The 26,191-nt window shown below is 47.6% G+C and overlaps 1 protein-coding gene across 3 annotated transcripts; it reads left to right on the plus strand.

The window, feature by feature from the left end:
- Positions 1-4,314: 4,314 nt before the first annotated feature.
- On the plus strand, positions 4,315-25,400 carry AARS1 (alanyl-tRNA synthetase 1). 3 transcript variants are annotated; one of them, XM_044932255.1, is made up of 22 exons: positions 4,315-4,467; positions 8,065-8,168; positions 8,830-8,994; positions 11,652-11,840; positions 12,083-12,228; positions 12,851-13,042; positions 13,403-13,547; positions 13,916-14,061; positions 14,671-14,779; positions 14,934-15,084; positions 15,910-16,034; positions 16,437-16,581; positions 17,604-17,782; positions 18,484-18,597; positions 20,262-20,468; positions 20,933-21,117; positions 22,198-22,306; positions 22,940-23,053; positions 23,605-23,724; positions 23,845-23,931; positions 24,315-24,428; positions 24,852-25,400. In XM_044932255.1, the coding sequence occupies exons 3-22, from the start codon at positions 8,851-8,853 to the stop codon at positions 25,035-25,037; spliced, it is 2,907 nt and encodes a 968-aa protein (XP_044788190.1). In that variant the 5' UTR covers positions 4,315-4,467; positions 8,065-8,168; positions 8,830-8,850; the 3' UTR covers positions 25,038-25,400. The 3 variants fall into 3 exon arrangements, with proteins under 3 accessions (XP_044788190.1, XP_025124168.1, XP_025124169.1); XM_025268383.2 differs by having other exon boundaries at positions 4,316-4,467; positions 8,065-8,209; XM_025268384.2 differs by lacking the exon at positions 8,065-8,168 and having other exon boundaries at positions 4,388-4,467.
- Positions 25,401-26,191: the final 791 nt, after the last annotated feature.

A 26,191-nucleotide genomic window follows, 5' to 3' on the forward strand; every position in this document is an offset into this window, starting at 1 on the left:
ACTTTTAAGGGGCATTTCTCCCTGGTTTCCTTTGGCCAGTGATTTTGATTCATCTGATTCACAATCCATATTTCATGTATCTCAGGATCCTCCCCTGTGTGCCCATGCATCTCTTAGCCAAGATGGACTTTACAGAAAAGGCATATGGGTAGAGAACATCCCTTGACATAACTCCTCTTTGACCTTCAAGGAAACTTTTTTGCACATAAGTGGTCAGGGAGTTCTCTTGACTGTGAAAATAAGAAGTATGTATTGGGTAGGACCCAGCCTCCTCCCTTAATTGTCCCACTATGCTTGTCTTGGAGTTTCGGTCCTTATGGTATGAATCTCCAATTGCTTTAAACTGGGGCTGGTGGGGAGGGGGAGGGGGCCCGGGGGGGCCGGGCATCTACGTCCTGTCTCAGAGAGGTTAAGATCATGGGTTTTGGAGTTACACACACACACAGGTTTGAATATTGGCTCTTTACTTTTTCAGTGTGTACCTAGGCAAAACAGTTACCTCATCTCTAAATGGGATGCCAGTTGATCTGCCTCATACACAGTCGAAAAATTAAGCAAAATATAGCCAAAGCTTTGGTTTTTCCAGAAGTCCTGTACTGATGTGAAAGTTGGACCATAAAGAAGACTGAGCACTGAAGAACTGATGCTTTTGAGAGTTCCCAGGTGAATTTAATTCAGATGACCATTATATCTACTAATGCGGGCAGGAATCCCTCAGAAGAAATGGAGTAGCCATCATGGTCAACAAAAGAGTCCGAAATACAGTACTTGGATGCAATCTCAAAAACAACAGAATGATCTCTGTTCATTTCCAAGGCAAACCATTCAATATCACAGTAATCCAAGTCTATGCCCCAACCAGTAACGCTGAAGAAGCTGAAGTTGAATGCCTCTATGAAGACCTATAAGACCTTTTAGAACTAACACGCAAAAAAGATGTCCTTTTCATTATAGGGGACTGGAATGCAAAAGTAGGAAGTCAAGAAACACCTGGAGTAACAGGCAAATTTGGCCTTGGAATATGGAATGAAGCAGGGCAAAGGCTAATAGAGTTTTGCCAAGAGAACACACCGGTCATAGCAAACACCCTCTTCCAACAACACAAGAGAAGACTCTACACATGGACATCACCAGATGGTCAACACCAAAATCAGATTGATTATATTCTTTGCAGCCAAAGATGAAGAAGCTCTATACAGTCAGCAAAAACAAGACCAGGAGCTGACTGTGGCTCAGATCATGAGCTCCTTATTGCCAAATTCAGACTTAAATTGAAGAAAATAGGGAAAACCACTAGACCATTCAGGTATGACCTAAATCAAATCCCTTATGATTATACAGTGGAAGTGAGAAATAGATTTAAGGGCGTAGATCTGATAGACAGAGTGCCTGAAGAACTATGGACTAAGATTTGTGACACTGTACAGGAGACAGGGATCAAGACCATCCCCATGGAAAAGAAATGCAAAAAAGCAAAATGGCTGTCTGGGGAGGCCTTACAAATAGCTGTGAAAAGAAGAGAAGCAAAAAGCAAAGGAGAAAAGGAAAGATATAAACATCTGAATGCAGAGTTCCAAAGAATAGCAAGAAGAGATAAGAAAGCCTTCTTCAGCGATCAATGCAAAGAAATAGAGGAAAACAATAGAATGGGAAAGACTAGAGATCACTTCCAGAAAATTAGAGATACCAAGGGAATATTTCACGCAAGGATGGGCTCGATAAAGGACAGAAATGGCATGGACCTAAAGGAAGCAGAAGATATTAAGAAGAAGTGGCAAGAATACACAGAAGAACTGTACAAAAAAAGATCTTCATGACCCAGAGAATCACGATGGTGTGATCACTCATCTAGAGCCAGACATCCTGGAATGTGAAGTCAAGTGTGCCTTAGAAAGCATCACTATGAACAAAGCTAGTGGAGGTGATGGAATTCCAGTTGAGCTTTTTCAAACCCTGAAAGACGATGCTGTGAAAGTGCTGCACTCAATATGCCAGCAAATTTGGAAAACTCAGCAGTGGCCACAGGACTGGAAAAGGTCAGTTTTCATTCCAATCCCAAAGAAAGGCAATGCCAAAGAATGCTCAAACTACCACACAATTGCACTCATCTCACATGCTAGTAAAGTAATGCTCAAAATCCTCCAAGCCAGGCTTCAGCAATATGTGAACTGTGAACTTCCTGATGTTCAAGCTGGTTTTAGAAAAGGCAGAGGAACCAGAGATAAAATTGCCAACATCCGCTGGATCATGGAAAAAGCAAGAAAGTTCCAGAAAAACATCTATTTCTGCTTTATTGACTATGCCAAAGCCTTTGACTGTGTGGATCAGAATAAACTGTAGAAAATTCTGGAAGAGATGGGAATACCAGACCACCTTACCTGCCTCTTGAGAAACCTATATGCAGGTCAGGAAGCAACAGTTAGAACTGGACATGGAACAACAGACTGGTTCCAAATAGGAAAAGGAGTACCTCAAGGCTGTATCTTGTCACCCTGCTTATTTCTTATATGCAGAGTACATCATGAGAAATGCTGAGCTGGAAGAAGCACAAGCTGGAATCAAGATTGCCAGGAGAAATATCAATAACCTCAGATATGCAGATGACACTACCCTTATGGCAGAAAGTGAAGAGGAACTCAAAAGCCTCTTGATGAAAGTGAAAGTGGAGAGTGAAAAAGTTGGCTTAAAGCTCAACATTCAGAAAAAGAAGATCATGGCATCTGGTCCCATCACTTCATGGGAAATAGATGGGGAAACAGTGTCAGAGTTTATTTTTTGGGGCTCCAAAATCACTGCAGATGGTGACTGCAGCCATGAAATTAAAAGACGCTTACTCCTTGAAAGGAAAGTTATGACCAACCTAGACAGCATATTGAAACGCAGAGACATTACTTTGCCAACAAAGGTCCCTCTAGTCAAGGCTATGGTTTTTGCAGTGGTTATGTATGGATGTGAGACTTGGACTGTGAAGAAAGCTGAGTGCTGAAGAATTGATGCTTTTGAACTGTGGTGTTGAAGACTCTTGAGAGTCCCTTGGACTGCAAAGAGATCCAACCAGTCCATTATGAAGGAGATCAGCCCTGGGATTTCTTTGGAAGGAATGATGCTAAAGCTGAAACTCCAGTACTTTGGCCACCTCATGTGAAGAGTTGACTCATTGGAAAAGACTCTGATGCTGGGAGGGATTGGGGGCAGGAGGAGAAGGGGACGACAGAGGATGAGATGGCTGGATGGCATCACCGACTCGATGGACAGGAGTCTGAGTGAACTCTGGGAGATGGTGATGGACAGGGAGACCTGGCATGCTGCAATTCATGGGGTCGCAAAGAGTCGGACACGACTGAGCCACTGAACTGAACTGAACTGGACAGCAAGGAGATCAAACCAGTCAATCCTAAAGGAAATCAACCCTGAATATTCATTGGAAGCTGATGCTGAAGCTCCAATACTATGGCCACCTGATGTGAAGAGATGACTCACTGGAATAGACCTTGATACTGGGACAGATTAAGGGCAGGAGGAGAAGGTGGCAACAGAGAATGAGATGGCATCACCAACCCAATCAACAGGAATCTGAGCAAATTCCAGGAGATAGTGAAAGACAGGAAAGCCTGGTGTGCTGCAGTCCATGGGGTCGCAAGAAGTCAGCACGACTGAGCAACTGAACAGCAAAAAGGAAATGTTTACTAATGCTTTGCATATAAATATTAACTATTATTTTTCAAAGGCAAATGGAAGACCAGAGGCCAATTTAATTGCCTCTCAAAGAGTAAGTTATTTCTTCCACACCAAATCCAAGGTCTGACAAGGACAAGTGTGTCCACTGGCGTAACATATCAGAATCCGAATACCATTCTATAACAACACAACGAACACAACTAGATGCTAAGAGCTGTGACCTCTACCAAACACACGTCACTGTTTCCCCTCATTAGCCAAATCAACCACTAGGACTTATCCTGTGTGCTCAGTTGTGTCCCACTCTTTGTGACCCCATGGGCTGTAACTCGCCAGGCTCCTCTGTCCATGGGGATTCTTCAGGCAGAAACACTGGAGTTGGTTGCCATGCTCTCCTCCAGGGGATCTCCCCAACCCAGGGATCGAACCCAGGTCTCCCGCACCGCAGGCGGATTCTTGACCGTCTGAGGTACCAGGGAAGCCCACGACTTATCTTACGGGTACTAAAATGTCGGTTTCTAACAGTCCGCAACCTTACTCGTCACGTGATGGGCCCCAGTCCCTTCTTTCCCTGACATTGCGTCAGCCAGAAGTAGAGCCGCCTTCCCAGGAATCAACTAAGAAGCTGATACGTACTCCAGTTGACTGGCATGTGGCTTGACCAATAACGTCTCGGGAAGGCAAGGCGCGGCGAGGCACTTTGCCCCACGCTCTCTGGTTGGACCGGGCGGTGCGTGCTGCAGCCTGCCGCGTCTTGAGGCCCGTGCCACTGCGCGTCTGTGGGAACAGGTAACCGAGGGTTCCGGGTAGTGGGCTCTGGGAGAGAAGTCAGGAACTGCGACCCCGGGAGAAGCAGACTGGTCTGAGAGAGTTCTACCGCGCAGACATAGCGGCTGGGCCCGGCGTCTGGTCCCTGGGCCAGGTCCTCTGAGGCCTCTGGAACCGGGGCCCGGGCCGGAACCGAGGCTGAGGAAGCAGCTGGGCGACCCGGCCGCCGGAAAGTGGCTTTTTGTCAGACCCCTGGAGCGGCTTTGGCCTTGGGTGGCCTTGCTAAGGACCGAGACCCTGGAGGGATCATCATGGTCGCCGACTACCCGTCCCAGGCGGAGGTTTTATATGCCCTGGTTTTAATCCCCTAGGGACGGGCGGGGTTGCCTGGTAGCGTGGTCAGGATGGGTAGGATCAGGCTGTGTGAGCCGTTGCCTCAGTTGTCCGCGCCCGCCCCCCCAGTTCTTGATGGTAGCTAAGTAACTGATTCTAGTCCAGGCCCTTCTGGAGGCACTTGCCAAGCTCCGTTGCATTCAGCGATTACTGTCAGTCTTTTTCCGCTGTGCTTTTAAGTTCATTCGCAATTCGCTCTTAAAAGATTCCTATAGCATGAAATACTTAGCAACCACTGAACTGGATACTGAGAACATTCCCGTAGTGGAGAGCAAAACCTCCAGTCATGATTCCCACTGGGCTGGAAGTCACAGCCTCTTGGGGAAATGGACATCAAGCCCTCAAATGCATGTGGGAATTATGGCAGAAGACACCTGGGGCTCTGAAACTAAAACAGGGAAAATCTGATCAAGAAGGAGAAGCCTTCCTTAAATGAATTTCTTTGAAGTTGAGATACCAACAATGAGAAATTAACTAGGAAAAACCAAAGAGGGCACTAGGGTAGTCAGCTTACTTGGTAAATGAAGAGCATGTTGAAAGGTCCAGTGGCTGGAACCTTAAACCCAAAGGCCGCAGCTCCTGCTGGGGTATGGAATCTGGTCTCCTCTGTGCTACCTCTGTATCCAGTGTAACCTTCCTGTATATTTGTATTAAATAAGTGAATGAGTTGTGGTGACACAGCCTTTAATAGTCCCAGCCTCCATAGGGCTTTACATCAGTGTATTGGCTCCTTTTATATCATACTGCCGGAGAAGGCACTGGCACCCCACTCCAGCACTCTTGCCTGGAAAATCCCATGGACGGAGAGGCCTGGTGGGCTGCAGTCCATGGGGTCCCTAGGAGTTGGACACGACTGAGCGACTTCACTTTCACTTTTCGCTTTCATGCATTGGAGAAGGAAATGGCAACCCACTCCAGTGTTCTTGCCCGGAGAATCCCAGGGACGGGGGAGCCTGGTGGGCTGCCGTCTATGGGGTCGCACAGAGTCGGACTCGAATGAAGCGACTTAGCAGCAGCAGCAGTATGTTGAAAGAATGAGCAGAGATGGAAAATCCGTATGTCATTTGGAATGGAACTGTTTGTTTTTCTCAGTGGCACATTTAGAGGAGAAACGAACACTGTGCAACAGCTATGATGCTGCTGCTCCTTCGGAGTTAGCACCCGCGCTCCTTGTTGCCACCATTATCAAGGTGCATGGAGCCATGTTGAGGAGGATCAGGGAGGAATTTGGTGTGACAGAGTTTCTAGAAACTCTAGCCTTGACTCCTTGGCATCAACAGAAAGTCCTCAGCTATGGAAATTTTAGTCAGTTCTTTGACTCAAAGGCCTTCTTGTTTGAATAATGGGTTGATTGAGTTTTGAATAAATCAATTGAAATTGTGATTAAACATAAAATCTAAGAGTCACAGTCTCATCATGTTTGCTGTATACATCTTTCTTTGTTGTATCTTCCTCCTAAGAAGGAAGAAAACTTTGAGGTAAGTGATGTAAAGTAGTAGTATCCAGTTTGTTCCAGTTTACCAGTTGCTTCCAAATACAGGAGGCGTTTTGAACCACACACCCCAGGTGTAGGCAGGGTAGGTACTACTGTTTTATAAGAAGGGAAACAAGTGTAGGACAAAATGACTTTAAAGCTTCGAGCTAGGTCTAAGGTTAGAGACTTTTAGATGATATTGTGAATGAGATGGTTCCTTATTTTTCCAGACAGCCAGTGCTGTTGGCAGCGCACCCCTGCCACTTCCCTCTCACCCGCCTGTCAGAGAAGCCATGTAATATATGTGAAAGAGATTGGAAACTGTAAATCTGTTTGTTTTTTTTTTTCCAATTTTTAAAAGTTTTATTGAGGAACAACCGCCATACAAAAAGCTGTGCATACTTAATGCAAATAGGTTGATGAGTTTGAAGATAAGTATACATTGATGAAACTATAATCACAATCAATACTGTAAATAGTAAAATATCATCACATCCAAAAGTTTCCTCCACTCTCTTTTTAATTTTTAATTTTTTGTGTGTGATAAGAGCACATAGGATCTGCCCTCTTACATTTTTAAGTGTAAATGCAATGTTCTTAACTACAGGCACTATGCTATGCAGTAGATCTCTGGGACTATTCCTCTTCCATAACTGAGCCTTTGTATCTTTTAACCAACACCTTCCCTATTCCACCTTCTCTACTCCCCCTCTTCCTATACCTTGGTAACCACCATTCTACTCTCTTCTTCTATGAGTTTAATTGTTTTATATTACTCATAGCAATAGGATTGTATACTCTTTGTTTTCCCACTTCTAGATTATTTCACTTAGCATAGTGTCCATTAGGTTCATCCATGAATTTCATGTCCTTTGTATATATATACTCAGAAGTGAAATGGATGGATCATGTTGTAGTTCTATTTTTCAATTTTGAGGAAACTCGATATGATTTTCCACAGTGTCTGTACCAATTTATATTCCCACCAGCAGTGTACAAGAGTTCCCTTTTCTCCACATCCTCCTCACCAGCACTTATCTTTTGATTTTTTTCATCAAAGTATAGTTGATTTACAATGTTGTGTTAGTTTCAGGTATACAGCAAACTGATTCAGATATAGATATATAGATATTCTTTTTCATTTAGGTTATTACAAGATATTGAATGTTGAACTATACCATTTCCTGTGCTGTACAATAGGTCCTTGTTGTTCGGTTTTTTAAAATAATTGTCACCCTAATAGGTATAAGGTGATGTCTCATTGAGGTTTTGATTTGCATTTTCCTGATGATTAGTGATGTTGAGCATCTTTTCATATACCTGTTACCATTTGCATGGAATATCTTTTACTAACCCTTTACTTTCAGCTTATGGCTATCCAGTGAGTCTCTTGTAGAATGAATATAGTTTGATCTTTTTATTGTATCCATTCAAGCACCTTTAAGACTTTTGATTGAAAAGTTTAGTCCACTTACATTTAAATTAATAAGTAATTATTGATATGTAAGGACTTACTACTGTCATTTGTTAATATTTTTTTATTTTGCTGTTTTTTTGTTCTTTTCCTCTCTTTGAAAGTGAAGTCGCTCAGTCTTGTCTGACTCTTTGCGACCCCATGGACTGTAACCTGGCTCCTCTGTCCATGGGATTTTCCAGGCAATAGTACTGGAGTGGATTGCCATTTCCTTCTCCGTGTAAATCTGTTTTACTTCCTGCTTTCCCGCTCTTCTGAGTCCCTTTCTCTTTCACAGAGGCTGAGCTCTGCGTCCTTACTGAGCTGCAGCATCCTCACGCCCAGCAGCCTAACAGCTGGGAGAACAGCAGCCTACCTGTTGGGTTCCGGAACTAAGTGGAGGCAGGTATATTCCTGCTACTTGCAGGTAGTCTCTTGTACAGGTAAGTCCATCTCCAGGTCCGTTGTTGCTGGCAACAGCCTCCCCAAGATGGCCTGGCCAAACCTGGAGGCTCTGGCTTTGGGGATAGTGAAACTTGGCACAGTTCTAGACATGTGGGTGAAGACAGAGCTGGAAGGGTCCTACCGAGCACAGGCCTCTTGATGGTGAAGTAAAGTAGCTCCCTTAAAGACGTGGAGCTAAGACTGGAACCCAGGTCTTCTCCTGAGCCTCCCCTATCCCCAGTGGACTTGTCTGCTAGACCATGAGGTTTTATTCTCATTTCCTAATTCCTGACCTAGGGCTTGGCACAGTGGGTGCTCCATACATTTTCGCAGTGAATAAATGCATGAAGAAACCACCTCCTGTTCCACTTAATGTGTTGGTATATTGAACTTGAGGTTGGCCCTGGAAGGAGGAGCATGTGCAGTTGCTGTGTGCTGGCGCAGCACGTTTTGCTTCGATGATGATTTTAGCCTTGGACATTACAACATAGAGGTTTTAGGATCACACAGCTTACCCATGTCCTGCCTTGACTTGGCCTGAGAAGCTAGGAGCCTGTGTAATGCTTACTATCTCTCAGTTTCACTCCCCCTCATTTCTTTCATTTTTTTCTTTGGTTAGATCCCTAGGGTTATTTTCAAGATGGACTCAACCTTAACAGCAGGTGAAATCCGGCAGCGTTTTATAGATTTCTTCAAGAGAAATGAACACACCTATGTTCACTCATCTGCCACCATCCCTTTGGACGATCCCACTTTGCTCTTTGCCAACGCAGGCATGAACCAGGTAAGGTTGTTTTCCCCTTTCCCTTGCCTTTTTGTCCACGTAGGAGGCAGCAAAGCAACCCTGAAGTCCTACAGAATCCCAGTTCTGTCACTTACTGTGTAGTCCTTATGTTGTTAAGCTTCCATGTCTTTGTGTGAGAAAAGAGAAATAATAATAGTGCCTGTCTTTAGGTTGCAGTGAGGAGTAAATAAAGTAATGCATTAAAAATGTTTACCACAGGAACTTACTTATCTGATGGTCCAGTGGTTTAGACTCCACACTTCCACTGCAAGGGGCTCGGGTGAGGCCAAAAAAAAAGGTTTAGCACAATATTTGAAGTAGGTACTTGAAAGTTAGCTATTGTTATTTTTAATTATGATGAGAGACCCTCATACTCGTGGATTAACCTTGTATGCCTCTCAAGAAAAATACAGCCTGCATCTAGTCTGTAATGTTTTGCCCTTTTTTTTTTTCTTTCCTAAGGAAAAAGTTATGTTTTATTAGAATCAGAGTCTGGGTTAATCTTGCTGAGCCCTGAAGAGATTTGTTAACTCAGGTGTTGTGGTTCTCCTTCATCTTCTCATTGTTCTTGTATTTTTCTTTATAAAATAAGTCAGTTCTTCAGAATATTTTTAAGGCTTTGCTTTCATTCCCATTCTAGGCCATGCAGTGTTTTATTGATTTTTAATTTTTTCTTGAAGCTACTGCCAACCAATGTCAATTTGGATCTACTGCTAAAGAAACTTATTGGGGCAATTGATCTATAAAAGATACTTGAAAGTTTTATTTTAGGAGACAAGAGTTTTCTCTTGAAATAGTGGGAGCATCACAAGTTGATAAAGGTATTTCAATATGCCTGTGACATGGAAAACTGTTTAATTGGTTGGAAGTGGCTTCAGGTTAGACGGTGCCCTCAGGGCTTTCCTTTGGAGGTTCTCTGGGTGCCCCGCTTAACTCGATGGGCCCACCAGCCATTAGGATGACCCTCTCTGGGATAAGCTGACATTTTCTTTTGTCCCAGGTCTCTTCTCTGGCTTTGAAAAGTGGCAGCAATGGAAACATTTTCCATCTTGTGTAACGTGAACTATGAAATTATAAAAGTGTTTTCCATTATGTGTGTGAATCCCATGCATACACCTGGAATTGAGGGCGCTAATTTTAGGTGGATTCTTTCAAGGTGGTGGGTTTTCTGGAACACTGAAACAGTTCTGTTTTAGGCATACCTAGGCTTTGTCTTCTCCCACATGAACTGACTGCATTTGGCAGAAGGACCACAAAGTCCAGGGTTGATGAACATTCCCTGAATAACAGTAACTAGTAGACTGCATGTAGCACCTCCTATATACCAGGCACTGTTCTGTGTCTTACATACACTAACACATTTGATGCTCACTCCATACCATCCCACTGAGGCGCTGAAGGCTCGGGTAAAACTGCCTAAGCTCATGAGACTGGAAAATGCTGGAGTGTGGATTTGAACTCAGAGAGAGTCATTTGTTTAACTTATGTGCTCTGTTGTTTAGTTGCTAAGTCGTCTCCAACTCTTTGAGATCCCATTGACTGTAGCCTGCCAGGCTCCTCTGTCAGTGGGATTTACCAGGAAAGCATACTGGAGGGGGTTGCCATTTCCTTCTCCAGGGATTGAACCTGGGTCTTCTGCATTGGCAGGCAGATTCTTTGCCACAGAGCCACCATGGAAGCCCCTTACATGGTCTGCTACCTCTTAATCAGAAATATCTTCTTTTTTTTGCTTGATTGTTTGTACATTTTGAATTAGTATTTGTTAGGCATCTGCTTTTTCTATCCAGGTGCTGGTTATACAGAGCTAAGTAAGATAGTTTTTCCTTTAAGGAGTTTGTGGTCTGCTGCTAAGTCGCTTCAGTCGTGTCCGACTCTGTGAGACCCCATAGACGGCAGCCCACCAGGCTCCCCCGTCCCTGGGATTCTCCAGACAAGAACACTGGAGTGGGTTGCCACTTCCTTCTCCAATGCATGAAAGTGAAAAGTGAAAGTGAAATCTCTCAGTCGTGTCCAACTCTTAGCGACCCCATGGACTGCAGCCCACCAGGCTCCTCCATCCATGGGATTTTCCAGGCAAGAGTACTGGAGTAGGGTGCCATTGCCTTCTCCGGTTTGTGGTCTAGTGCAGGACTATCCAGTAGAACTTTCTGCAATGATGGTAATTCTGTAGCTAATCACACATCAGCCATCAGATTATCGAGCTAGTATGACCTAATTGTGCTGATTCTACTCCTTTAAAAGGTCTCAAATTTTTTTTTTCCTTATCACCTTTATTACCAAGCAAGCACATCAGGTTTGGAATAAATTCTTCTAGAAAGATGGTATAAGCCTTGACTGTCAGAGATTTAAGAGGAAGCACTGGTTTCACTGTATCAACCTTGACCATTATCCTAGATCTGGCAGGGCTTTCTGTCTCTCAGTTGGTGTTACTGGCATTGATGGGAATCGTTAGAGAATTAGGGCCAGGGGGGCGCTGCTGCAAGACAGGCTGCCTCTGCTGCAGCCCACAGGGCCACCTGCCTCTGATAAGTTTCGGTTTTGCAGACCGATCATATCTGGAAATGGACAGTTTAATGTGTGGTCTCTTCCTGCCAGCATGCAACCACCTGATATATCTGCAGCTCTTTAAAAGTTGAAATGTTCCTTTTCTTTTTTAGTTCAAACCCATCTTTCTGAATACTATTGACCCATCTCACCCTATGGCAAAGCTGAGCAGAGCTGCCAACACTCAGAAATGCATCCGGGCTGGGGGCAAACACAATGACCTGGATGACGTGGGCAAGGATGTCTATCATCATACCTTCTTTGAGATGCTGGGCTCCTGGTCCTTTGGAGATTACTTCAAGGTAAGTTCAAAGAGGAGATCTGTTGGCGTTTTGAGATTCAGAAGTGAAGGACATTTCTTAATTCTAAGACTTCCTGAAAGCAGTGCCTGTAATTTGATGATTTCAGTTTGCATTTGGATTTCTTGTATAAATTGATCCTGAGTTTGACTATTTATGGTGAAGACACTGCTTTGGCCCTCTTCTATTCATACTAAATAGATTTTGGCTTGGTCACATTTCACATCTTTTTGATCTTGTTGTAGGAACTGGCATGTAAGATGGCTCTAGAACTTCTTACCCAAGAGTTTGGCATTCCAGTTGAAAGACTCTATGTTACTTACTTTGGTGGGGATGAAGCAGCTGGCTTAGAACCAGACCTGGAGTGCAAACAGATCTGGCAAAACTTGGGGTAAGAATGCAGCTTGCATGTTGAGAGTATGAGTATGAAAAAATAAAATGATTCCTACTCTCAGTGCCAGAGTGGGGTCTTAGGACTTGGAGTGCATTGCCATTTCCTATTTTAGGGTGTGAATTAGGAGGTGGAGGTGCCTGGGAGTAATTATCTTTTGCTGCATCCATTGTTTCTTAGTAGGTTTACTTGGTCATTCTCTTGTTGAAAGCCAGTATGAAGAGGCATAGGAAGGTGATGCAGCTTTTTTAAAAACACTTACACTGTCATAATTGTCCTCATTTATGAAAATGTGGGAACATTTGCAAAGAAATTTATTTAATTCTGTGCATATTTGCATAAACATTTTCACTTTTATGTGTTTCTTTCTCAGCTTTATCTAGATATTTGCATATTTTCATTTAGTTGTGATCATAACATGTGTATTTTATATTCTGTTGTAGTGACTCTTGAATCACGTTGTGGTTCTTTAGCAAGATTTGATTCAGGCTTGGCATTAGTAACCGCCAAAGAGTGAGCTTTCTTTCTAGAAATGCATAAGGATCTCCTTTTCTCAGGGATGCAGGTCTGTGCAGAATCCTGTCTCTGGCTATAACTGGGCCTTTCTTCCCGCTCTGTGCAGGCTAGATGACAGCAGAATCCTCCCCGGCAACATGAAGGATAACTTCTGGGAGATGGGTGACACGGGCCCATGTGGTCCCTGCAGTGAGATCCACTATGACCGCATTGGTGGTCGGGATGCAGCACACCTCGTCAACCAGGATGACCCCAACGTGCTGGAGATCTGGAACCTTGTGTTCATCCAGTATAACAGGTTGCTTTGGGGTCCTGAACTGTTCCTGTTAAGAGCAGCAGCTTTCCTCAAGCTGAGTAGAGCAAGAGGAACTCAGAGCACGTGGTTGTCTTCTCATCCCATCTTTGGGGCCAGTGGGCCAGTGCTAAAGGCATAATTTGCTATAACTTGAACTGCTGTTCTAGAGCTCATTTCCTTGAAGCTTGCCTCACTGTAATGGATCCCAGATTATTTCTTCCCTTTTCCTCTGCACGCCCTTCTTCCCATCGAAATAGGCAGAAGCCAATGGCAGTCACAACCTGCGAATGGCTGAGTTTTACCCAGCAGGGAGAGGTGGCAGCTGGAGTCCGTGTTTCAACTTCCTCTTTTTGGATCTTGCAGGGAAACCGATGGCATTCTGAAACCTCTTCCCAAGAAAAGCATTGACACAGGGATGGGCCTGGAGCGACTGGTGTCTGTGCTGCAGAATAAGATGTCCAACTATGACACTGACCTCTTCGTCCCTTATTTTGAAGCCATCCAGAAGGTACTGGTCCTATTGCGGACTTCTGTGGAGGTTTCCAGGCTGGCTGTTAGTTCTGTCAAAAATAAAACAATTGTACGCTTTGCCATGTGAGGGCACCTGTGACCATCTGCCAGCTTCATTGTTAATATTAATAACACAGTGTTCTGAAGAAGCACAGGCATTGTGATTTATTGAGTGCAGGGGCCTGGTTAGAGGCTCTTCACTCTTGCCCCTGTCGCCTTTCTTGGGATTACAGGATCTGGCGAGATGCTCACCCTTTCTTCTTACCCGTTCCTCTGCCCCACCGCATGTCCTCTGGAACCTTCTAGGGTGAGGCAGCACCAGAAGGGCTGCTTCCCAGTGAGCTGCCTCCTGGTTTTTATCTGCAGGGCACAGGTGCTCGGCCGTATACTGGGAAAGTGGGTGCAGAGGATGCTGACGGGATTGACATGGCCTACCGGGTGCTGGCTGACCACGCTCGGACCATCACTGTGGCCCTGGCAGATGGCGGCCGACCTGACAACACGGGGCGGGGGTAAGTGCGTTACACATGGCGCAGCGTTAGGACTGACACTTGAGTTTTTGGCTCTGTGGAACTTAAAGCCGCACTTCATTATTGCTTTATTTGTCATCTAGGTAGTTGGAGGGATTCTTTTTCTTTCCTTTTTTAGGAATAGAGGGAGTTTCAGCTCACTTTGAGCAGAGTTCTCTATATTAAATCTTTGCTGCCAAGTACAAGATGATAAGGATTGTATTTAAGGTTGTCTGATAAGATATTGACAGGGGCAGGGTAGATACTAATTAACACGAGGCATCTTGATTATTGACAGGCAGGACCTGGTGTTGTGGGCATCAAGTCGGCCATCTGGTCTGTACTTCCTGCCTCCATCTCTGGTTCAGCAGAACAAGGCTGGAAGATAAATCAAGGTTACCTTGATGTGTATTTGTGGATATGTAGTAACATCCACAAAACATGAGTTTTATGCTGGAATTAATGTTCATGACCTTGGGGGAATGCAAAAAAAAAAAAGCTTTAGGAGAGTCTCTCAAAGAGTAGGCCTTTCGGTAGAATTCCAAAAGGCCCTCTACAAAATGCTTGACTGGGAATGCTGTCTAGCAGGGTCTTGGGTTCTGCCTCTTACAGGTATGTGTTGAGACGGATTCTCCGCCGGGCTGTTCGATACTCTCACGAGAAACTCAACGCCAGCAGGGGTTTCTTTGCTACGTTAGTAGACGTTGTCGTCCAGTCTCTGGTAGGTGTATTTCCTGCTCACCTCTTCTGTACTAAAGTGCGTGCCTTAATTGGGGTAGGGTGGGCGATGTCACGCTGTTAATGAGAATTTTTAGAGGAGTCATGATATAATCCTTGTCTTTATTGGCCTCAAATTTGTGTTTCACATTTGCCAGGGAGATGCGTTTCCTGAGCTGAAGAAGGACCCAGATATGGTGAAGGACATCATTAATGAAGAAGAAGTGCAGTTTCTCAAGACGCTCAGCAGAGGGCGTCGCATCCTGGACAGGAAAATTCAGAGCCTGGGAGACAGCAAAACCATTCCTGGTAAGAACCGGTTTGTTCCTCTCTTCATCAGGCTGGTTCATCTTCCTGGAAGGGGCAAGCCTTTTCTCACAAACTTGACTGTAGACTCTTGTGTCTCCAAAGGCTGAGCATAGCCTGATTAGACTGCTTTGGTGTGAAATGGGGTTTAATAATAAGATTTTTAAAGTAATATATTATTGTGGCAAAGTATTCAAACAGTATAGAGGTAAAAAGTGAAAATCTTCTTTGACTCATTTTTCAGAAGTCACAATTCTTTGGAATTTTGCATATAACTAACCAGTCAGGACTTTTCTCTATTTGCATACAGATGTATATGGGGGTGTGTGTGCTCACAAGTAAAAATGGGAACAAATAGTATATAATGTTTTACAAGTTTATTTTTTACCTGACAGGAAAGTTAGTTCCAAAAGTTTCTACTCTTTATGGAAGTGTAATGTACAGGGTGAAAGCCTGCTGTATTTCCCACATACTGAACACACTTGTGTTCAGATTAGGAAACAGAGCTTTTCCAGGGATCCTTTGTGCTTCTCCCAGGTTGACTGCAAAGGATTTGATGGATTTTCTGATACAGAACCAAAACTGACTTGCATGGCTCTTTAATTCCTCCTGTCATTGCCACCTTCCTCCTGGGAAGGGCTTGCAGTGGAAGAGAGGGAGGCTGTTTCTATCATTTTTTAATCTTTTAAAATGTATTTGTTTTTAACGGGAGGACAGTTCTACAGTATCATGTTGTTTTCTGCTGTGCATCGGCCGTAAGCACACATGTGCCCCCTGAACCTCCTCCCTCGTCCCTGTCACTCTTACCGGCCTCTTGGTGCTGTGCAGGGGATACCGCTTGGCTCCTCTATGACACCTACGGGTTCCCCGTGGATCTCACTGCACTGATTGCTGAAGAGAAGGGGCTGGTGGTGGACATGGATGGCTTTGACGAGGAGAGGAAACTGGCCCAGGTAAAGTGTTTATGGTGTGAGAGGGAAACTCAGCGCCAAGCAAGGCAGGACTTGGCTGCAAAGCACGAGTTTCCTCCCATTAAAGTTTTTGAAATTTCTGTTTTCCCCAAGACCAGTGAGTCTCAAGTGGGGGCGGTTTGGCAGTAATGTCTAAAGACATTTCTTGGGTTTCTCAGCTTGGGGGGCAAGTGCCGCTGCCACGTGGTGGGTCGAGGCCAGGCATGCTGCTCAGCCTCCTTCAGTGGACAGCCTCCCAGAGCAAGGGTGCCCAGCCCCAAATGTCATGGTGCTGAGATCAGAAAAACTCTGTTTCAGAGCTTTACATGGGGCATGGTTTAGCAATTTCGAGTCTTTCAGTTCTTTTTCTCTGACATTAAGGTAACTTATATCTCTTGCTGGCAGCTGAAATCACAGGGCAAGGGAGCTGGTGGGGAGGACCTCATTATGCTGGACATTTATGCTATTGAAGAGCTCCGGGAAAAGGGTCTGGAGGCAACAGATGATTCCCCGAAGTACAGTTACCATTCGGACTCCAGTGGAACCTACGGTATGTTCATTTGTTCGTCTGGGGTGGTTTTCAAGCAATGCGTCTCAAGATTGGGAACCCAAAATATCCATGGTAGCCTCACCTGTAGTGCTGTGTGGTCATGTTGGGTAATTTTATACTCAGAGAGGCCCTTCGTGATTGACTTTCTATCTCTTTTATTTTGGAATAATTATAGATTCACAGGATGTAAAAAAATAAATTTAACTTGAGATCTCTTGTACCTTATACCCAGTTTTCACTAATTATATTAATAACATCTTGTTAGGAAACAAGGAAAATGATACTGACTGATAAAATGCATAGTGGCTGTTGGATTTTGCGTTAGAACAGCAGTGTTCTAAAGTGAAGACTGTTCAAATACACGGGCACTACATGTTTTTGCTTTCTTCTTTTTTTTTTTTAATATTTGTTTACGTGTCAGTGCTGAGTGTTAGTTGCAGCGCTTTGGGTCTCTAGTTGCAGTCTTCAGCTGCAGCATGTGAATTCTTAGTTGCGGCATGGGGATCTGGTTCCTTGGCCAGGGATTGAACCCGGGCCCCCTGCATTGGAAGTGTGGAGTCCTAACCAGTGGAGTACCAGGGAGTCCTATTTTTTCTTTTTTCACTCCCACAGGGATTCCTAAATCTATCCAAGGAAGCCCACAAAATGAATATATTCTTTATGAATTGACCTTGGAAAGGGAATTTATTACTACTCTTAAATACCTGCTTATCAAGTTCACTGGCTTTCTTTTCAATAGCTCAGAGTTGAGGTGACCAGCTGCCCCACTTTCCCAGAATTGTCCAATGTTCCCTCGCATCCTGGGAAATCCCTTGGTCCCAAGCAAACGGGTCAGTTGTCACCCCTGTGTACTGTGCTCTCCCGTAGAAGACCAGCATGTTAAGCCCTTTTGCGGAGTCTCATAGGCTGGCTTCCAACAGAACAGTAGGCAGTTAGGACCTCAGGAGAGTTTGAGAAGTAGAATGCAGCACAAGCCGGCTGAGGCTGTGAGTGAAACCATCTCCTGGGTTTCCCCTGTGCAGCGTTTGAGGGCGCAGTGGCCACAGTGATGGCTCTGCGCCGGGACAAGCTGTTCGTGGAAGAAGCGTCCACGGGCCAGGAGTGTGGAGTGCTGCTGGACAAGACCTGCTTCTACGCCGAGCAGGGAGGGCAGATCTACGACGAAGGCTACCTGGTGAAGGCCGACGACAGCAGCGAAGACGTGAGCCAGCAGCTCCTCCTCGCTAGCCGGGGGGCGGGCGGCCGGCCACGGCCGGCACCCCGACAGCCACTCTGGCGGCTGCGTGCCCTGGGCCTGAGGAACAGACACCACGGCTCTTTGGGCTGTCCCACGGCCTGTGTTTCTGAAGCCACGGGCGCTGCTGCTTGCGCTGTGTGGCTTCATCACCGTCAGCTCCCCTCACAGCAGGATCCTTGCAGCCAGGCTGCTTAGTGATCCTCGGGTCCTCCAGGCTCCCCTCAGAAATAAGGAGAGCCAGCTCTGACGGGGGAGGGTAGGGAACAGGACGGGGTCCTCATCCAAGATGCGGCCCGTTGCTCTGCCGCTGCTGGCTCTGTGGTTTTGGACGAGTTCCCAGACGCGTGGACTTGAGTTTCCTTACCCTGGATTTAATTCTCTAAGATGCTCCCTAATGGAGTGGGTGTGTACACATACACATCTATTACATATTTAAAGTGCTGTGTGTATATAATAATATAACGGGTATATGGTGGCTTGTATATATGTTAATGTATTTACATACATATATATCATAATAGTACTGATGTTACGTGTGTAACATGTAAAGAGAGAATTCATATATATGTTTATCTGCATTTGCATGTATACATACCCATACATGTACACACACACATTTGGATTTATTTAGTTAGTTGTTTATTGATCTTCTCCTTGACTCTTAGAAAACTGAGTTCACAGTGAAGAATACTCAGGTCCGAGGAGGGTATGTGCTGCACATAGGAACGCTCTATGGCAGCCTGAAAGTGGGGGACCAGGTCCGGCTGTTTATTGATGAGGTGAGTTGCTTCATGCTGGTCAGCGCTGGATAGGATTACTCATCCTCTCCTTCTCCCCTTTTAAAAAAGAAGTCAGCTTTATGGAGGCATAACTGGCATGTAGAATTATAAGATATTTAAAGTGTACGTCAGATCCAACCAGTCCATTCTAAAGGAGATCAGTCCTGGGTGTTTTGGAAGGAATGATGCTAAAGATGAAACGCCAGTACTTTGGCCACCTCATGCGAAGAGTTGATTCATTGGAAAAGACACTGATGCTGGGAGGGATTGGGGGCAGGAGGAGAAGGGGACGACAGAGGATGAGATGGCTGGATGGCATCACTGACTCGATGGACGTGAGTCTGAGTGAACTCCGGGACTTGGTGATGGACAGGGAGGCCTGGCGTGCTGCGATTCATGGGGTCGCAAAGAGTTGAACACGACTGAGCGACTGAACTGAACTGAACTGAAAGTGTACATCATGATTTGATACTTTGTGAAAAGAATTCACCTATTCCTCTGGTTTTAAATTGGTCCATCATTATTATCCCTTCTAAGTGAAATTATAAATAGGTAATTACAAGTAAGGTGCAGGAGTAAATTTTATGAGGGCTATATCTGAAATTTAAATGTTAACATCCCAAGTAAGACCATGGTGATTTCAGTTGAGATCCTGTAGCTTCGTTTTCATGGATTGCCTTTCTCCAGCTTTACCTCAAATACTTCAGGAGCCAAGGATTCCATATTAAGAAACAGTTTCTACTGCATGTGCCAGAGCTCCAAAATAATAGTAGCATAAAACAGAGTGGAAATGTGCTTTTCACCTGAAAGCCCACACTGATGCAGAGACCCTCCTCACAAAGTCAGAGGGTCTTGCTCTTCTTTGTTTGTTGTTCTTCCACCATTGCTGGGGTGTTGCTCTTGATTTCATGTTCCAAAAAGATTGCTGTCAGATCCGTTCTCTAGACCAGGGGTTGGTGAGCTTTTCTGGTAAATTGCCTGCATGCATGTGTGCATACTCAGTTGCTCAGTCATGTCTGACTTTTTGCAACCCCATGCCCACAGACTGTAGCCCGCCAGACTCCTCTGTGCACGGAAATTTTCCTGGCAAGAATACTGGGGTGGGGTGCCATTTCCTCCTCCAGGGGATCTTCCTGACCCAGGGATCAAACCCATGGGTTTCCTGCATCTCCTGTATTGGCAGGTGGATTCTTGACTGCGGAGCCACCTGGGAAGCCCTTGTAAAGTGCCGGATAGTAAATATGTTTGGTTTTCTGAGCCATGCAGCCCCCATCACAGCTGCTGTTGCGGCGCGAGGGCACTGTAGGCAGTGTGTAAGCAGTGTGTAAGCAGTGTGTTAGCACCGCTGTGTGCTGGTGCGCCCAGCACAGAAGGGCTGCAGGACAGATTTGGCCCACAGGCTGTAACTTGCCACTCCTGCTGTAGACGGTGGCAAGGGGGGCGGGGGTGGGTTCCTTCCCTTGAGGGGGAATGTGTCTCTTCTCACTGACTGGAATTGACTCACCTGGCCACAGTTAGCTGTGAGGGACGCTGTAGGCTTTCTTCTGCACAGCCATGTGTCCAGCGAAAGCCTTTAGGACTTGGGAAGAAGGGGAGAGTGCGTGTTGGGGACCGACCAGCGGTCCACCACCGACCTCTCCACCAGCCTGCTCTGCCCCATGCAGCCCCGACGAAGGCCTGTCATGAGCAACCACACGGCCACTCACATCCTGAACTTTGCCCTGCGCTCTGTGCTGGGGGAGGCTGACCAGAGAGGCTCCCTAGTTGCGCCTGACCGCCTTCGCTTTGACTTCACTGCCAAGGGAGCCATGTCCACCCAGCAGATCAAGAAGGCTGAGGAGATCGCAAATGAGATGATTGAGGCAGCCAAGGTAGGTCGGATTATATGTGACTGAGTCATGAACTTCTCTCCTTCCTGCACCATTTACGGAGCCGCCGCCGCCCAGACGCTCTCCTTCTGTTGAACTGTATTCTGTCCTGGGAACACACGTGCTTATCACAGTGGTTCTCAGCTGTGCTGGGTAGGGGGCAGTGCTGGTGTTGAGTGAGGGATCTGCTCCACCTCCTCCTCAGGACAACCAGGGCCCTTCTAGTTATGTCTGGTTTATGTATAGCAGCATATCCATTTCAGATTTGGTGCATGGTTTAACAAAATAGTTGGAAATTCCTATTTTGAGCTCCTTGACTTTACATATGGGGCTTTATTCTGGGACATGATCAGCACAGCCAGGATCAGAAACCAGAGCCCTGCCTGCAAATCTGTCTCCCTGCTTCCTACTGCACCCCCAGAGAAGATGTTTTCCCAGCTGTTTCTCCTGTCCTTTCTCCATGGCAGCCGGTCTATACTGAGGATTGTTCTCTGGCGGCAGCAAAAGCCATCCAGGGCCTGCGGGCTGTGTTTGATGAGACCTACCCTGACCCTGTGCGAGTCGTCTCCATTGGGGTCCCAGTGTCTGAGCTGCTGGATGACCCCTCCGGTCCTGCTGGCTCGCTCACTTCTGTTGAGTTCTGTGGGGGAACGTGAGTACCTCGGGGGCAGTGGTGGACCTGCCTCTTACTAATTTGGGTGACCCTCGGAGGATATGGGTAATGGGCTAGACCAGCTCTCATTTGTCTGAGGTTGAAGAGGAGTCCTCAGAAATGCAGGTGCCAAGCAGCTCTCCCAGAAGCCAGCATCTTTGTGCTCCCATCACACCCCTTGGTGTCTGACGTTGACTTTACTGAGTGTGTGGTGAAACGCTCTTCTTAGGAGGAGAAAGTGAGAAACGTCACCTTAACCCTTACCTCCTGACTGTTTGCTCTGGTTCCCTGGACAGAGACAAGAGAAGCCTGCGAATTCATGATTCAGCAGGGCCATGGCGCTTCTGACCTGGTCTTAGCTTTTTTCCATTTTCAGGGCCTCATATAGTTCCCTTTGTCAGCTGAAGGTGCATCTGGGGAACTAACAACCCCATTGTCTCAGAGCCCCGATGTTAGGCCACACAGCAGACCTGACTCAGTTTGGCTGTGGGCAGTCACTTGTTTCTGCCAACTTAAAGATCTCCGTATGCCTTGAGGTCTTTCTGGAACAGTCTGGTGGCCTGGGAAATTCCTGCTTCCAAAGGAATCATGGGGAAAAGAACATTCCTAAGGCCATGGTAGACCCATCCAGGGCCTCCTGTGAGTCTCTGGCAGGTAGATGGTAGGTGGGGGGGTTGGGGTCAGGGTCCTTGTGGATGACACAGTAAATGAGCATTTGAGGTGAGGTTCTCTGAGCAGTGCGGTTGTTGCAGGGGTTGTGGTAACATTTTAAAGGTAATCCACTGACGCTCTCAGAAGGGACAGAAGATAACTGTCCTGTGAGGGAGAATTTCCCACATTTAACATATGAGAAAACTGAGGCTCAGAGATGTGGCTCCTTGCTCAGAGTCAGCTCCAGCCAGGCCTTCTCTGACTGCCTTCCCTTTCCTGGCCAGAGCTGTACCCTGACTAAACATGAAGGGCCTTTTCCCCTGTTCCCCGAGGAAGCTTCCCTGGGAGCCGCCACCTCCTAGGGCTCCTGCTTCCAGCTGAGGGCTCCCAGGTGCAGGGACGACTGTGAATTTGCTTTCTGCCGTGCAGACACGTGCAGAATTCGAGTCACGTGGGAGCGTTCGTGATCGTGAGTGAAGAAGCTATTGCCAAGGGCATCCGGAGGATAGTTGCTGTCACAGGGGCTGAAGCCCAGAAGGTGAGCGGATGAGGCTGGTCTGTGGGCCCAGGCTGTGAATCCACAGGGCAGCTGGTCACACGGCCGCTGTGGTCAGACTCGAAGGTCCAGCACGCCCTCCAAATGTCCTCCAGTTACTCGTGACTGGGAGGAGAAAGCCACTGCCATGTGAGACTTCCTAGCTATCTTTTAATCTGTTAAAATGCAGGTACGCTCTGCTGTCACGTGTTCATGTCCAGGAGGGAGGCCGTGTTTTGCCGTGTTCCCTGTGCCCCCGGCACTTTGCTGCCTCTCCCTGGGGGCATGTACCTAGTTTGAGATGCGTGGAGTAGGGGGGCAATTGCTCTGGGTGTGTGGACTGGAGCTCACGCCTGACACATGCTGAGGGTTGAGGAGTGGTCATTTCATGGGTGCAGAGGGCTCCTGACGCGTGAGTTCTCAGTCACCCCCGAGCCCCAGATCCACTGGCCAGGTGTGTGAGGAGGGTGCTCCCTTCTGGGGCATGAGGCTGCAGACACCTGCTCCCTGAAGGAAGAGAAAGGTCTGATGTTCTGGGAGAGTGTTGTGTCAGAGCCTGCCACAGTTTACCAGCAGAATTGTGAAGTTCAAGGTTCCCTGACCCAGAGTTTACAACTCTGATTGTCCTCCTCGCAGGCCCTCAGGAAAGCGGAGAGCTTGAAGAAATGTCTCTGTGTCGTGGAAGCCAAAGTGAAGGCCCAGACCGCGCCGAACAAGGACGTGCAGAGAGAGATCGCGGACCTCGGGGAGGTAGGGCCACCTCCCTCTGCAGGTCGTGGTTCTCGGGGCCGTGGGCGTTGGGACTGACCGCTGATGTCTGGCAGCCTGGCAAAGGGGGCTCCGTGGACCCTGGAACCTACCTGCTGCCCCTGTTGCTGACAGCAGGAGAGCCCCTTCCAAGCACTAGTGGGCACCGGAGTTGAGGGCTTTGGGAGAGGTCCTGTGGGTGCCCACTTTCTACAGGTCTCCTGGTTTCAAGTCACTTTATGAGCATTTTATGATTTTGTGTTCTCTGAGACCTGCGTTCAATCCCTCGGTGGGGAAGATTGCCTGGAGAAGGGCATGGCTACCCACTCCAGTGTTCTTGCCTGGAGAATCCCATGGACAGAGGAGCCTGGTGGGCTACAGTCCATGGGGTCGTGAAGAGTCAGACACGACCGAGCGACTAACACTTTCACTCTCTCCTCCTGGACACCGGTTGGGGGACTTTGGTGTTCAAAGCCAGAAGGGTGGGATGGGCTGGGCTCACATCCTAGCTCCTGATGATCTAGATCCCAGTGGTATTCCTGTTCTCGTTCCAGGCCCTGGCCACTGCCATCATCCCTCAGTGGCAGAAGGATGAATTCCGGGAGAATCTCAAGTCTCTGAAGAAGGTCATGGATGACCTAGACCGGGCTAGCAAAGCCGATGTGCAGAAGCGGGTGGGTCTCCGCAGTGTGGGCGGGAGGAGGATTCACCCATCAGAGGCTGTGCAGGCTGTGGTCGGGGTCGGAGTCTGGGCCTCTGACCTGAGGCCTCTCTCTGGACTTCCTTCCGTGCAGGTGTTGGAGAAGACGAAGCAGCTCATCGACAGCAGCCCCAACCAGCCCCTGGTCATCCTGGAGGTGGAGAGCGGCGCCTCGGCCAAGGCAAGCCGGGCAAGCTGCGCTGCCCTGTGCCCGTCTGCTGCTCTCCTCCCCGCAGGCTCCCCTCAGCCCTCTGGGGCTGGTGTGCGCCCTGTGGCTCTGAGCTGAGGAGCTGCCTGAGGGCCCGCCCTCTGGTACTGAGTTGGACTGAGCCATGGTGGGAGCTGGTGCTGGAGAGCTAGGCTCCTGGAGGTGGATGGCCATCCTGAGCCCGGGTGGGCAAGGCCCTGCGCTGGGCCCCCATCCAGGCTCCGGGACCAGCACCTGCTCTTAGCAGGGGGAGGGGTGGGGCACCCCAAGAACTGAGTCCTGCAGACCCGCTGCACTTGAGGAGAGCATGGTCCCCTTTCCCAGCGCCACGGCCTGATGCCAGCTTCTCCCCACAGGCCCTGAACGAAGCCTTGAAGCTCTTTAAGATGCATTCCCCCCAGACGTCCGCCATGCTCTTCACAGTGGATAACGAGGCCGGCAGAATCACGTGCTTGTGTCAAGTCCCCCAGGTCAGAACGCCCTGCGGTCTTGCTCAGGCAGCCCTGTGCTTGTGGGAGGTGATGTCTATAGCTCTTCTCAGGAAGCCTGATTTTTCTTAGTTGTTTGCCAAGACTCGTGTGTGTGTGTGTGTGTGTGTGTGTGTGTGTGTCTGTCCGTGCGTGCGTGCGTGCAGCCTGCTGAAGATGCCGTTCTGTTGCCCACTTGTCACCTCCCTAGTACCCCTCAGCCTCAGGCCCTCCCCCTGGTGCATACGTTTAACTGTGCTGGCTTTGCTGCTCCGTACGCGTCGCCCTGGCTGTGGTACCAGCTGTATGCTCTCAGCCCTGGCGGCATCCCTCGGGGCAGTACTGGGTGTCTGGCTCCAGCCCTTTCCTTGTCTGCCTCAATCCCATCCTCTGTCCTGACTCCCACTCCGCCTTCCTGTCTTCTAGAATGCAGCCAACCGGGGCCTGAAGGCCAGCGAGTGGGTGCAGCAGGTGTCAGGCCTGATGGACGGCAAAGGCGGTGGCAAAGACGTGTCTGCTCAGGCTACGGGCAAGAACGTGGGCTGCCTGCAGGAGGCGCTGCAGCTGGCCACCTCCTTTGCCCAGCTGCGCCTGGGAGACGTGAAGAACTGAGAGGGAAGGGCAGGTCCGCCAGGAGGCATCTCCCCCACCTCCCCGACCCAGACACACCTATCCAGCCAGGAGCTCTCCTTCCACCACAAGGACGTTTGAATCTTGGGACCTTTAAACAGTCCCGTCTGTCCTAACCCAGCAGTAACCGGAACTTAACCTGGGAGCCAGCCTGTGACTCAACACCCACGTTACATTTCTGCCCTGAGCACATCCGCGCCATCCGTGTAGAACTACTACCCGAGGATTGCTTTTTCATCATCACACTTGTGTCTATAGAGAGTTCTTTGCAGACTCAGTGCTATGGGCCTCAAGGGAGGAATCATTTTTGCTGCAGAGAATAAAAAGACCATGTGCAATACTTGATACGATACTGCCATGTGATTTTTTTTACTCCTCCCCTCTCGCCCTCCTCCCCGTAGGTGTCCCCAGTATGATAACCCATGCTTCCCTGGGTGTCTGTAGAGTAATTGCTGGTTCCACCTGGTTTCTGGTTGCGGTCCTTGCTGAGTCCAGCCCCAGACCCCTGAACTTTGAGAATAATGGTCCCTGGATTTGCGTCAAAACACCTATGGGGATGGCTCACAGAATAGGGTGATAGAAGAACTAATTATTCAATGGAAGATGGTCCCTGGGGTTGCTGGCAGCAGAGAGAGGCTTCGTTTTTGGTGCTTTTTACAGTAGAACATTCTCATTTATAAGTCTCATATGTCTTTCCTTCTGATGTACAGGTTGGATGTGAGGTCGGATACATTCCTTGGTATAGGAGATTTTTTAGGGAACATTAGTTGCCTCCTCCTACACCTTGACTTCCAGGTCATTCCAGGTTTCAGGACCTAACTTGGACGGTGAAGATGGAGACTCTGACCTGGTTCTGTCCATTTACCCCAGTCTGAAGACAGCTGGGTTTGGGAGCTGTAGTGTGTAGTACTTAGTTGTGCCCTCTCTGGCTGACTTCAAGTCCCCTGGGTACAGCAGGCTGGCCCTGAATCATTCTCAGCCCTGCTGACTTGGAGCAGAAAAAGCAGGTTTGTGCTGAGAGGAGATGCAGAGACCACCAGTCACAAGGCCTGGGGGTGAAGAGGAGAAACAGGAAGGGTGCTGAGGCCCTGGCTGCAAAAAGGCAAGCCAGGTGAGGAGTGTGAGGCATACAAAGA

This window comes from Bubalus bubalis, chromosome 18 (assembly GCF_019923935.1).
Source record: "Bubalus bubalis isolate 160015118507 breed Murrah chromosome 18, NDDB_SH_1, whole genome shotgun sequence".
Taxonomy (NCBI): Eukaryota; Metazoa; Chordata; class Mammalia; order Artiodactyla; family Bovidae; genus Bubalus; species Bubalus bubalis.